Raw genomic sequence first — 15,727 nt, forward strand, 5'->3', positions numbered from 1 at the left:
TGTGCTGAGCCTTCTACAGAATGTAGGAATGATACGATTCCTACCCACCTTGGGCTATGGCAGCTGGGGAGGTTTGTTGTCCTAAATAAAAGCATTTTCACCAGAATGCTGCCAGTTGTTCTCTGCCCTCCATATCCACATCACAAATAGGCAGACCCATGTATTTAGATCTTTCCCAGATCCATTTCAATGATTGGTTCATCACTCAAAGCAAAAGTTGGGTTCTAGTATCTGCAATTCCTCAGATTGTTTTGTTTTGGGAATGGCACCTATCAATTTTGCTTTATGGTCGTGGATCTGCAACGGCATGCCAACTTACCCATTTGTTCAAGATCCTTGTCAGTTTGCATTCCTATGGGAAATGGTGCTCATGCAACCGCTGTGTGGATAAGAAACCACAAAATGAAGAAGTTGGAACTGACATTAAATGTTTCTCCAGTGTAAAACCACAGGAGTTGAAAGAAATTATGAAGCTTGTCTAACCCCATTGTAGAACTTTTTTCCACTTAGAACTTTCTAATTTGCTGTGGCATCGTAACATACGAAAGCTCTTTCCCTTTCTTCCTTTTGTGCTAATATTCCTCTCTCTTTTTGTTGTTTTTGTTTTTGTCTTGTTGGACTTTATTCTTCTAGCCCTCTCTCTTCCCCTGCTGCTAGTCCCAAATTCTGCAGAAATACTTTACCCAGGAGGCAGGACAGGTAATGCTGTCTCAGGGCAGTAGAATGCACAAACAGCCAAGAAGGTTCATTTTCACACTTGAGAAGCCCAAAGTGTATTGTGCAAGATTGTGCTCAGTGAAGAGTGTGTGTGTTTCACTGGGATGTGTAAACCGTCACTCAAAAGACATGCCAGTGAGAGACCATTTTACAGCGCTGTGTCCCAGTTTACTCTGGGGAGAGGCATGTGGAAAAGCCGGGGAGTGCAGCAGTTTTTCCAAGGACAAAATGAACGATCTCTTTAAAGTTCTATAATTTTATCTACCAGCGTAAACTCTCACTAGCATTTCAGCATTCTGGTGGCATGCTGCTTTCCCTCACGTTTCAGGCCGTGTCACCTTTTTGTCTTGATCCCTCTATCCCCCACCCTCCCAGCGTGGCTGAAATATATTTCCTGTTACAAGTTGCTCACCCATTTTGGCTTGTGGGGTGGGAGAGGGAGGATCGTAGGGGTGTGTGTGTGTGTGTGTCCTTGTAAAAATGAAGGGAGCAAAATATGTCAGAAGTACTGTTGCTGTCATCTTGCTGTCATCTGTGCTTTGTTCATCTGACACCAGTAACTGATAGAGAATTAATTCTCACGCTTCTATGTCTCCTGCACGGCCGGGTACCATTTCAGATTTCAGTAGGTGGGGAAACCTTTTCAGCTAGATTGAAAGTCTTGCCATTGGAGAATCCAAAATTATTATTAGTTTGTTTAAAGCAGTATATTTTAAGAACATTTGTGGCAACTGCTTTTTAAATGTCTCGTACAGTGGCATTATCAACACACACCTGTCACACCTTATTTAAAGCAAATGTATTTGTTGCTATTGGTGGCCCTTGTGAGAATTTATAACAATTGCCATTCCTACTGTGTATAGGATGCCAGGAACAATCACATGTGATCTGGACCACAGTAGTACCCTGGTCTCCTAAAAGTGGAAACGCGGATCCCTGTTGGTTGGTCATTTGCCTAGTCGCCATTTTCAGTGGTGTGCATTTGTTAGAGATAGCATTAAAACAAGATTGTGGCCATCTGTGTCCTAAATGCATTCTTCTGAGGCCTGCACACTTCGTATTAAAAGCTAGCTTTTTCCAGCCACATTTGTAGAAGAGAAACAGGAAGGTCACTGTGTGATCCCTATCTTCAAATGACCATGAAAAGTCACATAAAAGTAAACTGCTGCTTACACGCAGTTAAGTGGTTTGAGGGTCCAAAGTCTTCATTTTGCATGGTCCCTTGTGCATGTTCTGTATATAACACAACCCACACGTGGTAAGAAGGGTTTTTGCATGTCGGCTTGGCAGGGGCTCTCGTTATCTTTTCCAGTACCATGGTGCAGCTGTTTAATAGTAAATTCTTCTCTCTTTCAAGCTGATCTTTAATCCTTCTCTTTCGTTCTTTTCTTCTGAAGTTCTTTTCTTTTAACTTTTCTACAGTGACCCTCATCTTGATAGGAACACTTTGCCTAAGAAAGGACTCAGGTATTGGTGTTTCCACATAGCATAAGCAGTTTTTCATGTGGTTTTTGGAGCTTTGCTTTGTGTGTCTCTTGTGGCCGTCAGTAGTGCTGGTGGTGATGGTCTCAGCTTTTGCAGTGCCTGGCTGCAGTCTCTTCCTCCTTCCTCCCTCAGCCTCTTCAAAGCAGGTCATTGCCCCCTTTCCTTTACCCTACATGCTTCTTTCCATCTGATAACGTCTCAGCAACAGTAGCTGGCTGGCTCTTCGAAAAGCGCATCTCACAAACCATTACTGAGCTTGATTTGCAAGCAATAATTTGCAGCTTTTACGACCAAAGTAGTAACTAGTTGATGTTATTCTCACAGTGTAACTTCTGAAATGCAGATCAAGAGGAATTTCGAGGTCATTAAAAATGCACATTTTACAATACAATAGCTGTACTAGTACTTTAAATACAAAACAGTATCAAACCAATCAGGTGCTCCATAAATGTCTGCTTCCAAAACATATAATACATGTGATCTAACATTAAGAGAAATTACACAGAAGAATATGTTTCTTTTGTAAAGAAAGTAGACTTTAAATATGTTTATTAGGTTTACCAGGTTCATTAACTTGAATACAACAAAATGAAAGTGCTGAACTAACTCAGTGGAAAGTATCTGGCAAAACAGTTCAGTTTCAGACTGTATTATAAATACTTTTTTAGATAATGGAAATGATGGCTTTACATTAGAGCTGCAATTTATTCTGCACTACAAAGACATTGTTCTTTGTAGCAGCTTTGATTGTCACACTGAGCTAGGTGCTAAAAGCATTTTGCTAATTTGTGGGGTGAGGGTGGGGAGAGATTGGTCTGTCTGAATTGTTTTCTGTGCCTGTCAAATGTCTCCAGCTAAATAATGAATGACATCTTTTAAGTTTAAAGTATTTGAATGTCAAAGAGGTAGGTATTTACACTTTTGTTCTTTTGCAAATTGTGCTAAACTTTGTGTGCCTGTTTATGGCTCCAATCTCTGAAAGATCTATACACATGAATGGCTTTTATCTTCAGTATCTGAAACCAATACTCGAAATTCAAGGCTGATGGCAGGGAGACAGTGGTGTTGCCAGTACCCTCTTAAAAGTTGTGCATTCTCATTTACTTCAAAGACTAAAAAAAAGACTAAAAATAACTGAGGATGATGATCACTGTGATACAGAACCTGCCATGCACAAAATTTTATATTTGCATATAAATGGGCTTAACCTGGGTTCCTCCACCCCATTTTTTTGTTTTTTTGTTGAACTTTCTTTCTTTTTTTGCAAAATCTCAAAATCTTCGCCACCATCTAGACTTCCGACATGGGTTGTCATACATCCAGACATTTCAGTGATTTCTGCCTAGACACTGCATTAGTCCATAGCATGGTTGGGTTTGACAAGCTCATCTGGCCTGCTGGGCTGGGGCTTGCTAGAAAGCAAGGCAGAAACAGAAAGTTAAAAAATTTATGCACATGCAACTACCAAAAGAAGCAATACATCCAGAATTTCCTAGACATAGCTAGAATACGGCAGTCAGAAGCAGTGTCTATCCCTAAGAAAGCTACACCAAGCTTGTAAATAGGCACTTTCATAAGGTGCACATAAAAGTACAAACTCTCTCCAGACAACCGGGCAAAGATACTATTTCTTCCCCACTTTTCAGTCTGCTGGTTAGAGTATAGGATACAAATAGGTCTCTTGTCTACATATAATTAACTGAAAAGCTATATAAAGCCGACAACGATACAAAGTTGATTTCAACACATGACATTGAGCAATCTTCTAATCACAGACATTCATATTCCACACAGTCTTTCATGTTTGCCTGGTTTTGTAGGCAAGGAGGCTTCGCCACCACAGAAAATGCTGGCTGGTTGGGAGCTGCTGCCAGAAATCTTTCCATCAGCAGTAGCCAACACAAGTCCTTTCGATGAGATATTTCAAAGTGATGCAGAGCAGGGAAGGCTAAAGATCCGCTGGGACCATTGAGAGGGAACTGGGCTCCTCTGAGTGGTTTCCTCTGCCACACCAGTCTGAAGCTTTGGACGCAGTTGTGATTTCTCCACTCCAATTATCCCTGTGGCTGGGAGGCCCAGGAAGAGATTGCTTTGTTAATCTCTAGCCATGTGAAAGCTTCCTCTGAATTCACTGTATTTCTTTTCATGGATGCTTATATGCATCTCATTTTGCTTCACTATGTCCTCTTTCTACAGATCCTTCACCCACCTTTCCAACAACATGTTTGCCCTGTGCTGAAATGTAGAATTTCACATGAGATTGGATACTCAGCCAACATTTGTAAAATGAAATTCAAACATTTTTGTCTCGGAAGTGAAATTCTGATAATTTACATGGCTTGAATATAAGATAAGCCATGTATCAGACTCCCAAAGTCTCCCCCACCCACCCCATTCAACTTCCTTCTACTGGCACAATCCAATGTAGAAAAGAAAAGAAAAGGCCTCTGGTAGGCAGGAGACTTCTTTCAGGCTTGCTGCCTTTTTTCCTGTCCACATGCTTATGGATTTTCGGTAAACGAAACATTTTTTGAGCAAATGCTAAAGCTTATTTTGTCTCACAGGTATACTCCTTCATCGCAACTTCGCAGTCAAGAAGAAGCAAAAGAATGGCTGCGTTCACACTCTGCAGGAGGACTTCAGGATACGGTTGTCAGTTCTCCATTTTCCTCTGGTTCCAGCATCACATCACCTTCCGGAACTAGATTTAACTTCTCCCAACTGGGTGAGTGAACTATTTGCTTTTCATAATTGGAACATGTTTAGCATGCTTCCCTTTGCAAAGTAGCAGATAGCGCATTGGTTTTTTTCCTCACCACAAACTAAAGTGGGATCTCTGCCAGCACAACTGTATGGTGATAGTACTCAGAATCAAATATTTTCTAAAAAATAATTTTATTTAAATTCAGTCGTTCTCCTCCTCCATATCATTGTAATGCTTTATATATCATCAATCGCCCAGAATGGAGTGCTTAGCAACTCTCTAGGCCTTTCAATATGGCAGGCTACATTATGAGGTATATTGTAATCAGGGGAGAAAGGTCAAGCTAGGGAGTCTGTAGGCAAGTACAGAGAGATAGGCATGGGAGAAGCCAAACACAAAGATTTTAAGACCCAGGACAGATGTCTCCGCAAAGGAGGCCTTAGGAAGGCCAGCAGTAACTGGACTAGCAATCCGAGAGAGGAGAGTGCCAGGGGGGAAATAGGCAGTTTTGTCATGTCCTTAAGGGTATATCAGCATGGGATGTTTCCCAGGGGTGGGGAACAAGGGACAAAGTTCCTTCTGGACAGGCATCTGAGGGCCACACAATGGTGGTCAGTAAGGCAAGAGGCAAAAGTAGGCACTGCAGCACTATCATCCCAAACACAGAGACTATAATTTAACCCAGGCATCCCCAAACTGCGGCCCTCCAGCTGTTGTTGGCCTACAACTCCCATGATCCCTAGCTAACGGGACCAGTGGTCGGGGAAGATGGGAATTGTAGTCCAAAACATCTGGAGGGCTGAAGTTTGGGGGTGCCTGATTTAACCAAACATGGTAGAAAGGGCCTGAATAGCAATGACCATTCCTGCTTCAGAGCTTGGGAAGGGAAGTAGCTGCCATCTCTTGTGGGAGATATTCAGTTCATGCCCTTCTCTTCTGTGAGCAGAGGATTCTGCTACACAACAGTCCTAATCACACTTAATTGCAATTTATCCATGGTCCATGGCCAAGGAGATCTTTACACTGATGGTACTCCATATATGGCATTAATTGCTCTTTCCTGATGATATCTAATGCTAGCAAAAGATACTACTGCCCTGTTTGTGTAGTCATGTTACAACAGTGTTATTTGGTCCAGGGACCAAATAACTGAGATGCTAAGAAAATTTGCTGCCAAGGTTGCCAAGTAAATCACTAAAAAAAGAGTGAAATACGAAACCAGTTGTCCCAGGAGAAGAAAAGTGGGAAGGGTAGTTAAATTAGGCATTTTTCCTATGGATGTGTATAGCATTGCTGCTGATATAAAAATAGAGCTTATTTTATGCATATATAGATATGTAATATTCAACAGTTTATTAAAAAAAATTATGATCTGCCACAATAAGTAACAACAGAAGTGAAGTGTTATAAAAAGGAGCATTATAGCTAATCTTAGAGCAAACCCTGAAGGTTTCTTTCAAAAGTAGTAATCTTGAATGGCCCTATATGCACTGGCTGTAAGTTGTTTTGGAGATTTGGAGGTTTAATCTGAAATCAAGCTAGATTCAAGGTTGTTGGGTGTATATGATATCTTCCCCGTCTTTCATCATGAAAGTTGGCTTATTTTGTGGATGTATGTTCTGTATCATTGTATTAGCAATATTTCTACAAGTTTGTCATGACATTTGGTTAGAACAATAAACTTATGAACTTGAATATAAAAAAGTGTTATTTGACAAACCGGTATGGAACCTCAGCTATCAGTGTGTGGCTTAACAGCCATATCATTCGCATTCAGGATTCTCAAACCCCATACTCTTCCTGTCCTTTAAAGCTCACTTGGACTATAGCCTGAGCTCCAGCTATATTAACACAGTCTTCGTCCTGGGAACCCAGTCCTGTAAATGCCTTACCTCAAGAAAATTCCATACATATATCCCTGTCTTAATTCCAGATACTAATTATGAAAAATTGTACATTTCCATTTTTTATTTCTCCCTGAAAACAAACCCTGGAGTACTTTGCTCTTGTTTGACTCTTATGTTTAAATACATTCACCAGTTTACAAGAATGACTATATATGAAAAAGCTAAGTATACACCCATGGGGCATTGCTTTGTGACTTGCAGAAACCTGTGGCCTATCCTTGTAATTTACTGATTTCTTCATTGAAGTAGTTCCATCTTCAAGGAGCTTTTAAAAAAAAGTTTATTTCAAGGAATCTTGTTAATAAAGTGTCAAAGTTCTTGATTAAGATTATATGTTGTTGTGTTGTTTAGTTGTTTAGTCGTGTCCGACTCTTCATGACCCCATGGACCAGAGCATGCCAGATTATATATTTACCATATAATTTATTTTTTTGTTAAATTTGTACCCCACCTTTCCATCAGCTAGTGCCTAACACAGGTACCAACAGTAATGACATAAAATAAAATGCCAAGACACTGCAATAAAATCTAAGTAAAACACATGTTGTAAGAGATGCAAACCTATATAGCCTGTTCCTGCAGCTTTTACTGCTTGCTTAGAACTTTTGCTTTCTTGAAAGGATGGAAGAAATAGGCCAGACCACACTTGCAGTGAACAACTTGAGATTCATGCCTTTTGCAGGGATTGCTTTTTGTTTCTCCCGTCCCATCAACTGTGCTAGTATGATGGTAAAACCTGAGTCCATTTTATTCTAAGCTAATGCTAACTCTATATGAAATGGGAAGTGGAGCTTTGATTCTTGGAACTAGAATGAATAACAAGCAGCACTCATTCTCTGTACACATCATCATTTTTGTTACTTTGGGTGATGGATTTTGTTTGATAGAAAATTACTCCAAATCCACTGATAATTATAGAATTGATGCATATGAGGAGACATTTGTTTGATGTAGATTACCAATGAAAAGCAGTGTAGATATAATGCCATCCAGTCTTCTAACTGTACTTGAGTGCCCCGTGGACTTGCACTCTTTTCTCTGCCCTGCTCTTGCTTGTAACATTCCCTTCTTTAAATTTTTGGAGCTAACCATAATTAGTATTATGCTTTCACAAGTATTTTCACTGATCTGGATTAGCTCCAAGCCAGAGTGTGCAGCTGTAGGTGGAATAGGGTTCCAGTGGGTGGTAGGAAACAGACATGGTGTTAGTCTTAGAATTTTGAAGTGTCAGGCATAGCTCTAGTGGCTTTAGCCCAAACGTAGCAGAGTTTTCCTGCACAGCGCAGAAGCCAGTTGAGGTGGAAATGACTAGTCGGCTAGACGCAGAATAACTATTTACAGGATTTATTAAAAGAAAAGAAAACCAGCAGAGTTTTTGCATACAAAGCAAAGCAACCAACCTTACGCAGCACTCCTACTCCTAACACCCAACAAGATTCAACTGTGCTAGCATTCCTAGATAACAGAGTTCAGTGCTGGTCATTAACCAATCAGAGAGTAGTTTACAGGCCAGGCAGACCTTGGCTTTCTGCCAAGAGTAAATTGACACTGCCTTGAGTTAACTGTGTGAAGCCAGAATCTGTAAGTTTCCCATGAGAACTAATTATCAGAAACCGAACAATTAGGAAGTCAAAGGGATGGCAACTGTTAATCAGTCAGAATGTGTAGGGACAGCAGTGCCATGGACAGCTCCAAGCAAGACACCTTGCTCAAATAAGACCCACATACCGTCTTTCCCCTATTTTAAGACGTAGTCATTATATAAGCCATAGCAGGATTTCTAAGCAATTGCGCGATACAAGCCATACCCCGAAAATAAGACATACTGATAGACCCTTCACCCAGTAGCAATAACCCCCTGTGTAAGCTGTACTTGGTGAAGAGGAGAAAAGTGGGATGGGGAGGAGATGAAGGCACGAGGAAGAAAAGAGGGGCGATTGAAGCCGTTGCCTCGTGAATGCAGAGGCTGTTTTCCCTTTAAGGAAGAGATCTACGTGTGCGCGCCTCTCTGTCTCTCCACCCCCCCCCGCGTCTCTCTCTCTCTCTCTCTCTCTCACACACACACACAGAGAGCCCACCTCTCGCTTCCCCCCACCTTTCCCTTCCATTCTATGCGCCCACCCATGAGTTGCCTGTTGATTTCCTCTTGACGGGAGAGGAGCTTTTGAAGCCGCTGCCTCGCGAATGCAAAGGCTGTTTTCCCTTTAAGGGAGATCTCCGTGTGCGCGTCTCTCTCTCTCTCTCTCTCTCTCTCTCTCTCTCTCTCTCTCTCACACACACACACACACACACACACACACACACACGCACAGAGAGAACCCACCTCTCGCTTCCCTCCACCTTTCCCTTCCATTCTATGCGCCCACCCATGAGTTGCCTGTTGATTTCCTCTTGACGGCAGTCTCCTGTGTCTGATTGTTGTCTCCTTGCTTTTACCGAAGGCATAAAGCAGCCTTCCTTTCTACCTTATGCTTGCTTGTCTGTGGAGCTGCCCCTTTAAGGATTTGTAAGTAGTCTGGATCGCAGTCCTTGCCTTGGGGACTTTTTTTTTAAATCAAGGACTTTTTCCGTCTTGCTGTTTGCGAGCACAAAAGTTAAACTGCCGGTCCTAGCTTCCTTTACCCACAAAAATTTAACTCACCTTGCTAGCTCAATTGCTTCTTAATTGCTACCATTTACCAAGTCAGCAATCTTAATTGCTGTTTAGCTGGCTTCTTTGTTCTCAGCAGGTAGCTTCTTTGCTATCAGTGATAGCACTACAAAGTGTTACATTGTCATAGCTGCCTAGTTTTCCCTTTTCTCGCGAGGAAGCCTATTCAGCATAAGGGAAAATCCCTTAAAAAAAGGGATAACTTGGCAGCTATGTACATTGTTGGAACTTCAGACTGTTGGAACTTAAGTCTTGGGCAGCTGGCTAGTAGAGATCCTTATTTGCTTTTACGTATAGGCTACTGCTAGGACTGTATCACACAGATAGATTCCATTATACTGGTTTAGATTTAAGAAGCTCCAGTGTAGCAGATTGCTATTAAGTGAGTCCCCACATCAGAGGAGAGAGAGAGCAGCCCTTTGCGAACATCCCAGGGCTGGGGAGAGAGGGCTGGGCCAGGGACGCACACACCTCCCGTCCCTCAGACTCATAATAAAAATACCAGTAAGACACCCCACCAAAAATAAGCCACCCTGTGGTTTTTTGAGAAAAAAAAGTAATAAGACGGTGTCTTAAAAAAGGGGAAACACGGTATGCCATTAGTAAGGTAAAAGGTAAAGGACCCCTGGATGGTTAAGTCCAGTCAAAGGCAACTATAGGGTGCTGTGCTCATCTCGCTTCAGGCCAAGGCCAAGGTCCACAGACAGCTTTCTGGGTCATGTGGCTAGCATCACAACAGAACACCGTGACGGAAACCAGAGCGCATAGAAACACCGTTTACCTTGCCGCCACAGTGGTACCTATTTATTTATTTGCACTGGTATGCTTTTGAACTGCTAGGTTGGCAGGAACTTGGACAGAGCAATGGGAGCTCACCCCATTGCACAGATTCGAACCGCCAACCTTCTGATCGGCAGACCCAAGAGGCTCAGTGGTTTAAACCACAGCGCCACCCACTCCCTGTATGCCATTGTAGCTAAAAATGTTTAAAGCGGCAGTCCTTGCGCTCTTTTGCAGCTCAGTTATATATGCCTAGGTGCATTATATTCTTTGCCAGGTGGCAGACTGAAGATACAGTGGCCCTTAGTGATGACAGTAGTGATTCTTTTGAAGGAGTTCTGACCCAGGAGTGTTGTTTTTGGGGTTTTGACTCAGGAGGACCCATCTCGGGTGAGGTCTGGAGTTGTCTCGGAGCCTGTGCCTAGGCATCTGCAGTCCTTGTCTCTGGACCCCAGAGTTCTTGGGGACCTTTGCTTGCCTTCCCTATGCCTTGATCACTGCTCAAAGCTACGGTAGTGCTATAGCATAGTTGGTCATGATGCTGATGCAGGTGTAACTCAGACCAAGCTAACTCCGAAATTCAAGGGGACATGGGAATGAGGGTAGGAGGAAACATGGAAGGCTGTGTGGAATATGAATGTCTGTGATTAGAAGATTGCTCAATGTCATGTGCTGAAATCAACTTTGTATCATTGTCAGCTTTGTATAGCGTTTCAGTTAATCAGATGTAGACAGAGACTGGTACCTTTTTGTTGTGATAGTGTTGCTTCTTTTGGTAGTTGCACGTGCATAAATTTTTGAACTTTCTGTGTCTGCTTTGCTTTCTAGCAAGCCCCACCACAGCATCCCAGATGAGCTTGTCAAACCCAACCATGCTACGGACGCACAGTCTTTCTAATGCGGATGGCCCTTATGATCCTTACAGTGACACCCGGTTCCGGAACAGCTCAATGTCACTGGATGAAAAGAGTAGGACAATGAGCCGTTCGGGGTCATTCCGGGATGGCTTTGAAGAGGGTAAGTGAGCTGAATATCTTTTTCAAAAGTTGGATCAAGTTTCCAATTGAAATTTGCTAGGGGATAAACTGAATCAAACATGATTAAAGTTTCTCAAGTGTTTAAACATCAGGTTGATTAACATTGACTTGTTTATATATTTAAGTAAAATTGCAAATATAAAATATAGTTTTTTTAAAAAAAAATTGTTAAATGAGGTAAACAGAGGTGATGGAAATGTTTTACTTGAGTCCTAATGTGGTAATAATTTGCCACTAAAACATTTAACCATTGCTTTCAGATGTCAACACATTCTGTAAAATACCTCATAAAATCCTAATGGTTCTTACTGAAGAATATCCTTGCATAAATATTTGTGTCCTTGCATTTTAAGATGCACTACATTTCATAATCAACTGCTTATTGTTTCCCTCTATATAAATGTGAATGGTGCCATTTTCCGTATCTTTTAAGAGCCTCTAAAATTCATTTCCTTTACCTTTCAGTTCAAGGTGTTCCAAGTAGCGTTTTCCCAACTTGAACAGAGTAGATCTTTGTCTTCCGTAGCTCAGGCTTCTTTCTCATACTGTCTGTCAGATGCGGATTGTGAGTGCCTGTGGTTGTGGATAGTGATTTCATTTGGGAAAGTTCAGTTATGGCACATGCAACATCATATTTTCAGGATTTGAAGTTGCAATGTTGCCTAGAAACGAACTATTTTTCAAAAGCTGAAGTGCTGATTTGGATTCATATGCTGTTCACCCACTTTAAACACTTGTCTTGCTGAGAGAGATTGATCACTTGCCTATTTCGTGCTGCAGTTCTAGGTCCCAATAGGTGGCAGTCAGGTGGACCGTTCAAGGAACTGCTGGTTTCTGGCTCTCAAAGAGCTCTCTAATCTGGACATCTTTGCTATATCAGCCTGGAATTGGTGCAGTGAAAAATTTAAAAATAGTGTCCCCTCCTCCTTACTTAGTCAGCATTAGTGTCAGGGCTTCAAATATGGTGGTGGCTCTACTGCTCTATTTCACACTGCCAAATTTCCCAGCCAAAGTTAGAATTTGCTGTGTCCTTGTATGTATTGCAATACATGTTATAAAATTATTGTGAATGCCACGGAAGAAAGCAAAACAAATAGTTGTTTTCATGACATGAATCAAGGCAAAAAAATCCCTTTGCTTCTTGACTTTCATGTCAAACTATTAAATCATTAATAGGCCAATATGATTTTCTGATTTGCCCTTTTCCACAAATTATGTGGACAATGCAACAGTAGCAATGAATGTATTTTTAGTTTAATTCATAATGGCATTTAAAACTATTTTCATTCCTTTGGCTATGGCACGCTTTGAGAATTATAACCTTTAATAAAGGAGAAATTGAGAGCATACAGAATGAAATATGCAAAATGCTTGGCATGCCAAGATTAATATAAGTCCAAAAGTAGAGTAATTTAATATACAGTTCTGAAGCAAGAGAAAATCACAATCAGTATTCAGATTTTCATATATATTTATACACACACTCACATACACACACATTTAGGTCAATAAGAGGTTACCAAAATATTAGTTGTATTTGATTAATGTAAAATTAAATTACTTAAGACAGAATCATTTTCTTACTTGGGGATTATGAGCACACCATAGAATTTATTTTCCTGGAAAGGTCCCCTTACAAATTGTTGGAAATGTCTAACACAATCCTATTTCAAAGTTTACAAGGAAAAATCCCAAAGAAGCCAGACATAGCAGAATGGAGCTGCTACTGAAAGTAGGAACTTAATGGTATATGGTTATTGAGCTTGTGAAATGTAATATTACTGTAGCCCGAATCAGGTACTCTCTATTGAGAACACATAGGCTAGCTGTGCCCCTTTGACACTGAGACATGCCAGCCACACACCCAGATGATGTGTGGTCAGCATCCTTCTGAAGGACAGTAGAGGTACGGATGTACACAGGTGACGCTCCTTCAGCAAGGACGGCAATTGGGATTTCGATACCCATCCATGTAGAATGACCATTCAACCAATCCCACTTCAGTATGTTGATCATGTGTATGCAGGTAGAGCTAGCCTGCATGTTTTCAATAGTCCCACAGGGACTGGGCTCCCGAACAGGGTTAAATTTGGATCATGCACATAGAACCACTTCCACTTTAAAGTTCTGTTGACTTTAGTTTCTGTACTCTAAACTTGATTCAACCCATGAAGTAAATTGCATATTAAACAAACTTCTTTCTCTGTCATTGTGGAAATCGTTTTTAAGAATACAGATTGGTTCTTGGGGTTCCCCCCCTTTTGTTTGTTGTTTATTTATTGGCACTTCCAGATTTTTATTCATTTATTTTCTTTAGTGCAATAAACATGCAGTTGTTAAGTCTTGCCTCAGCAAAATCTGTTTCTAAGCCAGTTGAATTTGCTTATTTTGCAATAGCATATTTTTGTATTTTCCCCACTTTTATCCCCCTTGAACAGACTTCCCCAACCTGCTGCCCTCCAGATGTTAATAGGCTACTACTATTGTGTCCCTAGAATCATAGAATCGTAGAGTTGGAAGGGACTCCAATGGTCATCTAGTCCAACCCCCTGCAATGCAGGAATCTCAGCTAAAGCATCATCTGGAAGGCACCAGAATGGGGAATCCCGCACTAGAGAAAATGTCAAAATATATTCCTTTTTCCCCCTCTTTGCTGTCTTAATATGAGTCTTTACCTATATTAACACCTAGATATTCAGCCTTCTTTATTTGTAAAACCTTTTAACTCCCTTTTGCTGTTTATGCTTCAGGCCAACCATATGGTGAAACTGGACTGGTCAGTTTAACCTTTACTTTGTCTGCTTCTCATCATCTTCTGTTTCATTTTTCATGCACTATCATAACTTTGTAATGTATGAAACATAAGAGGCAGGCAAATGTTTACATCCCAATAATGATTTTTTAAATTAAAAAAAACTTTATTTTGAGACCATTTTTGGGTATGCTCTGTATAATGCTTCCATTTATTTCAGCTTACTTCTTGACACTTCTGCAAAGATTTTTTTGAGTAAATATGTTTATGACTGGTGATGCAATTTTTTAATAGGCTGCTGATGAAATGTTAAACCTGCTAGCAGCATCCACAGTGAATTATCTGCTGTCATTTACTGTGTTGTACACAAGTAATCAGTTGAGCAATTTGCATATTTTATGTTTCCTTTAGTGCATGGATCCTCTCTCTCTTTGGTTTCAAGTACATCATCTATTTACTCAACGGTGAGTGTCATAAAACGGAAATGACTATCTTAATGCTCAGAATTGGGCACACAAAATGTTAAACATACTTAAATTGCACCAAAATAATTCCTGTGCTTAGCAGTACCCTTACATCCTCTTGCTTTCTATGATACTTAAGCATGCAAAATCATCTACGATAATTTCTTCCCTTTGTTTTTGGACAATGTTATTTGGTTTCAAATAAATAATCAATATGACTTTCTTTTTTCCAGCCTGAAGAGAAATGTCAGTCAGAGGTAAGGAAGAGTTCCTTTTCTTTCATATTAGTAATCTTTAAGCCTTCATGTTAGGCACACTTAAAAAAAAAGTCTGGCATTCATGATGGCAATAGTCTCAGCTTTTATAAAATCAATGACCCTAAGACAGTGTCTTGCAGTATCCTGCCCTTCGGCATATGCTTCCCCGTATGAGTAAATCTCTTCTTTCCAACCCTGTCAGGCTCCCTCCTATATGCAGAACTGTGTATGTAAGAGGGCTGTATGTACCCAGTGTCATAAATGGTGCGCAGACTGGCTCATACAAAAAAAAAAGGTTCTTGCATATTTGTATTTCTTGGCCTTGAGAGTTACATTAAGTTCGTAGGCTAAGAAAAGGCTATTGTACGTATTGATGTCTGCAGTTCATCGCTGGTCTTAGATGTGTTCAAGTTGCAGGCTGTTCATTTTCCAGACCAAAACTAGACTAGACACTGAACAGCCTGGCCAAGCTACTGTTCAGCAATATTACTCCCCATCTTCAAGTGTAAACTTTTGGTTCAGTGGCAACATGCAACATACCTTAGGAATCTCTGGCCCTGCCTCAGCAAAAAACTGGACATGGGATCTATATATTACTCACCAGTTCCTGCTGGAGAGAGAAAACCCACCAGTGTGTATGCTTTGCAGTATTCTCCACACTGTTAAGTGTGTGTTGTTTGAATTTCCTTGGTGGGTTTCTTTTTTAGTGCTTATCTCAGTTTTCTACATGCCTCATTATCTGATTTGCATCTTGTGGGTGTAGCTGCTTCCTTTGTGTTTTAAAAAACAGTGTGGAGGCCCAAGTGTTCTTTTGTAGCAGTGGTGTGCCATTTAAATTTAGCACCAAATTCAAGCCACACTTCTGCCAGGTGGGACTGATTGTGCTCAAGAGCTCCCAGTCACACCAAATAAATCTGATCCCTGCCAAAATCAGCACAGCTTCCATTTTGGCACCAGATTTTAAAAGCACCGAA

General features: G+C 40.9%; 1 protein-coding gene across 10 annotated transcripts in view; it reads left to right on the forward strand.

Moving 5' to 3' along the window:
• The window catches only part of NAV2 (neuron navigator 2), a 538,652-nt gene that overhangs the window by 487,707 nt on the left and 35,218 nt on the right, over window positions 1-15,727 (forward strand). For 8 of the 10 annotated variants that reach the window (XM_060275159.1, XM_035117262.2, XM_060275162.1 and 5 more), the window contains 6 exons: window positions 634-699; window positions 2,140-2,184; window positions 4,767-4,927; window positions 11,072-11,260; window positions 14,444-14,496; window positions 14,730-14,753. In XM_060275159.1, coding sequence (XP_060131142.1) covers window positions 634-699; window positions 2,140-2,184; window positions 4,767-4,927; window positions 11,072-11,260; window positions 14,444-14,496; window positions 14,730-14,753 — 538 coding nt within the window. The remainder of the gene's footprint in view (window positions 1-633; window positions 700-2,139; window positions 2,185-4,766; window positions 4,928-11,071; window positions 11,261-14,443; window positions 14,497-14,729; window positions 14,754-15,727) is intronic. The other 2 variants (XM_060275158.1, XM_035117288.2) reach the window with 2 other exon arrangements.

This window comes from Zootoca vivipara, chromosome 1 (genome assembly GCF_963506605.1).
Source record: "Zootoca vivipara chromosome 1, rZooViv1.1, whole genome shotgun sequence".
Taxonomy (NCBI): Eukaryota; Metazoa; Chordata; class Lepidosauria; order Squamata; family Lacertidae; genus Zootoca; species Zootoca vivipara.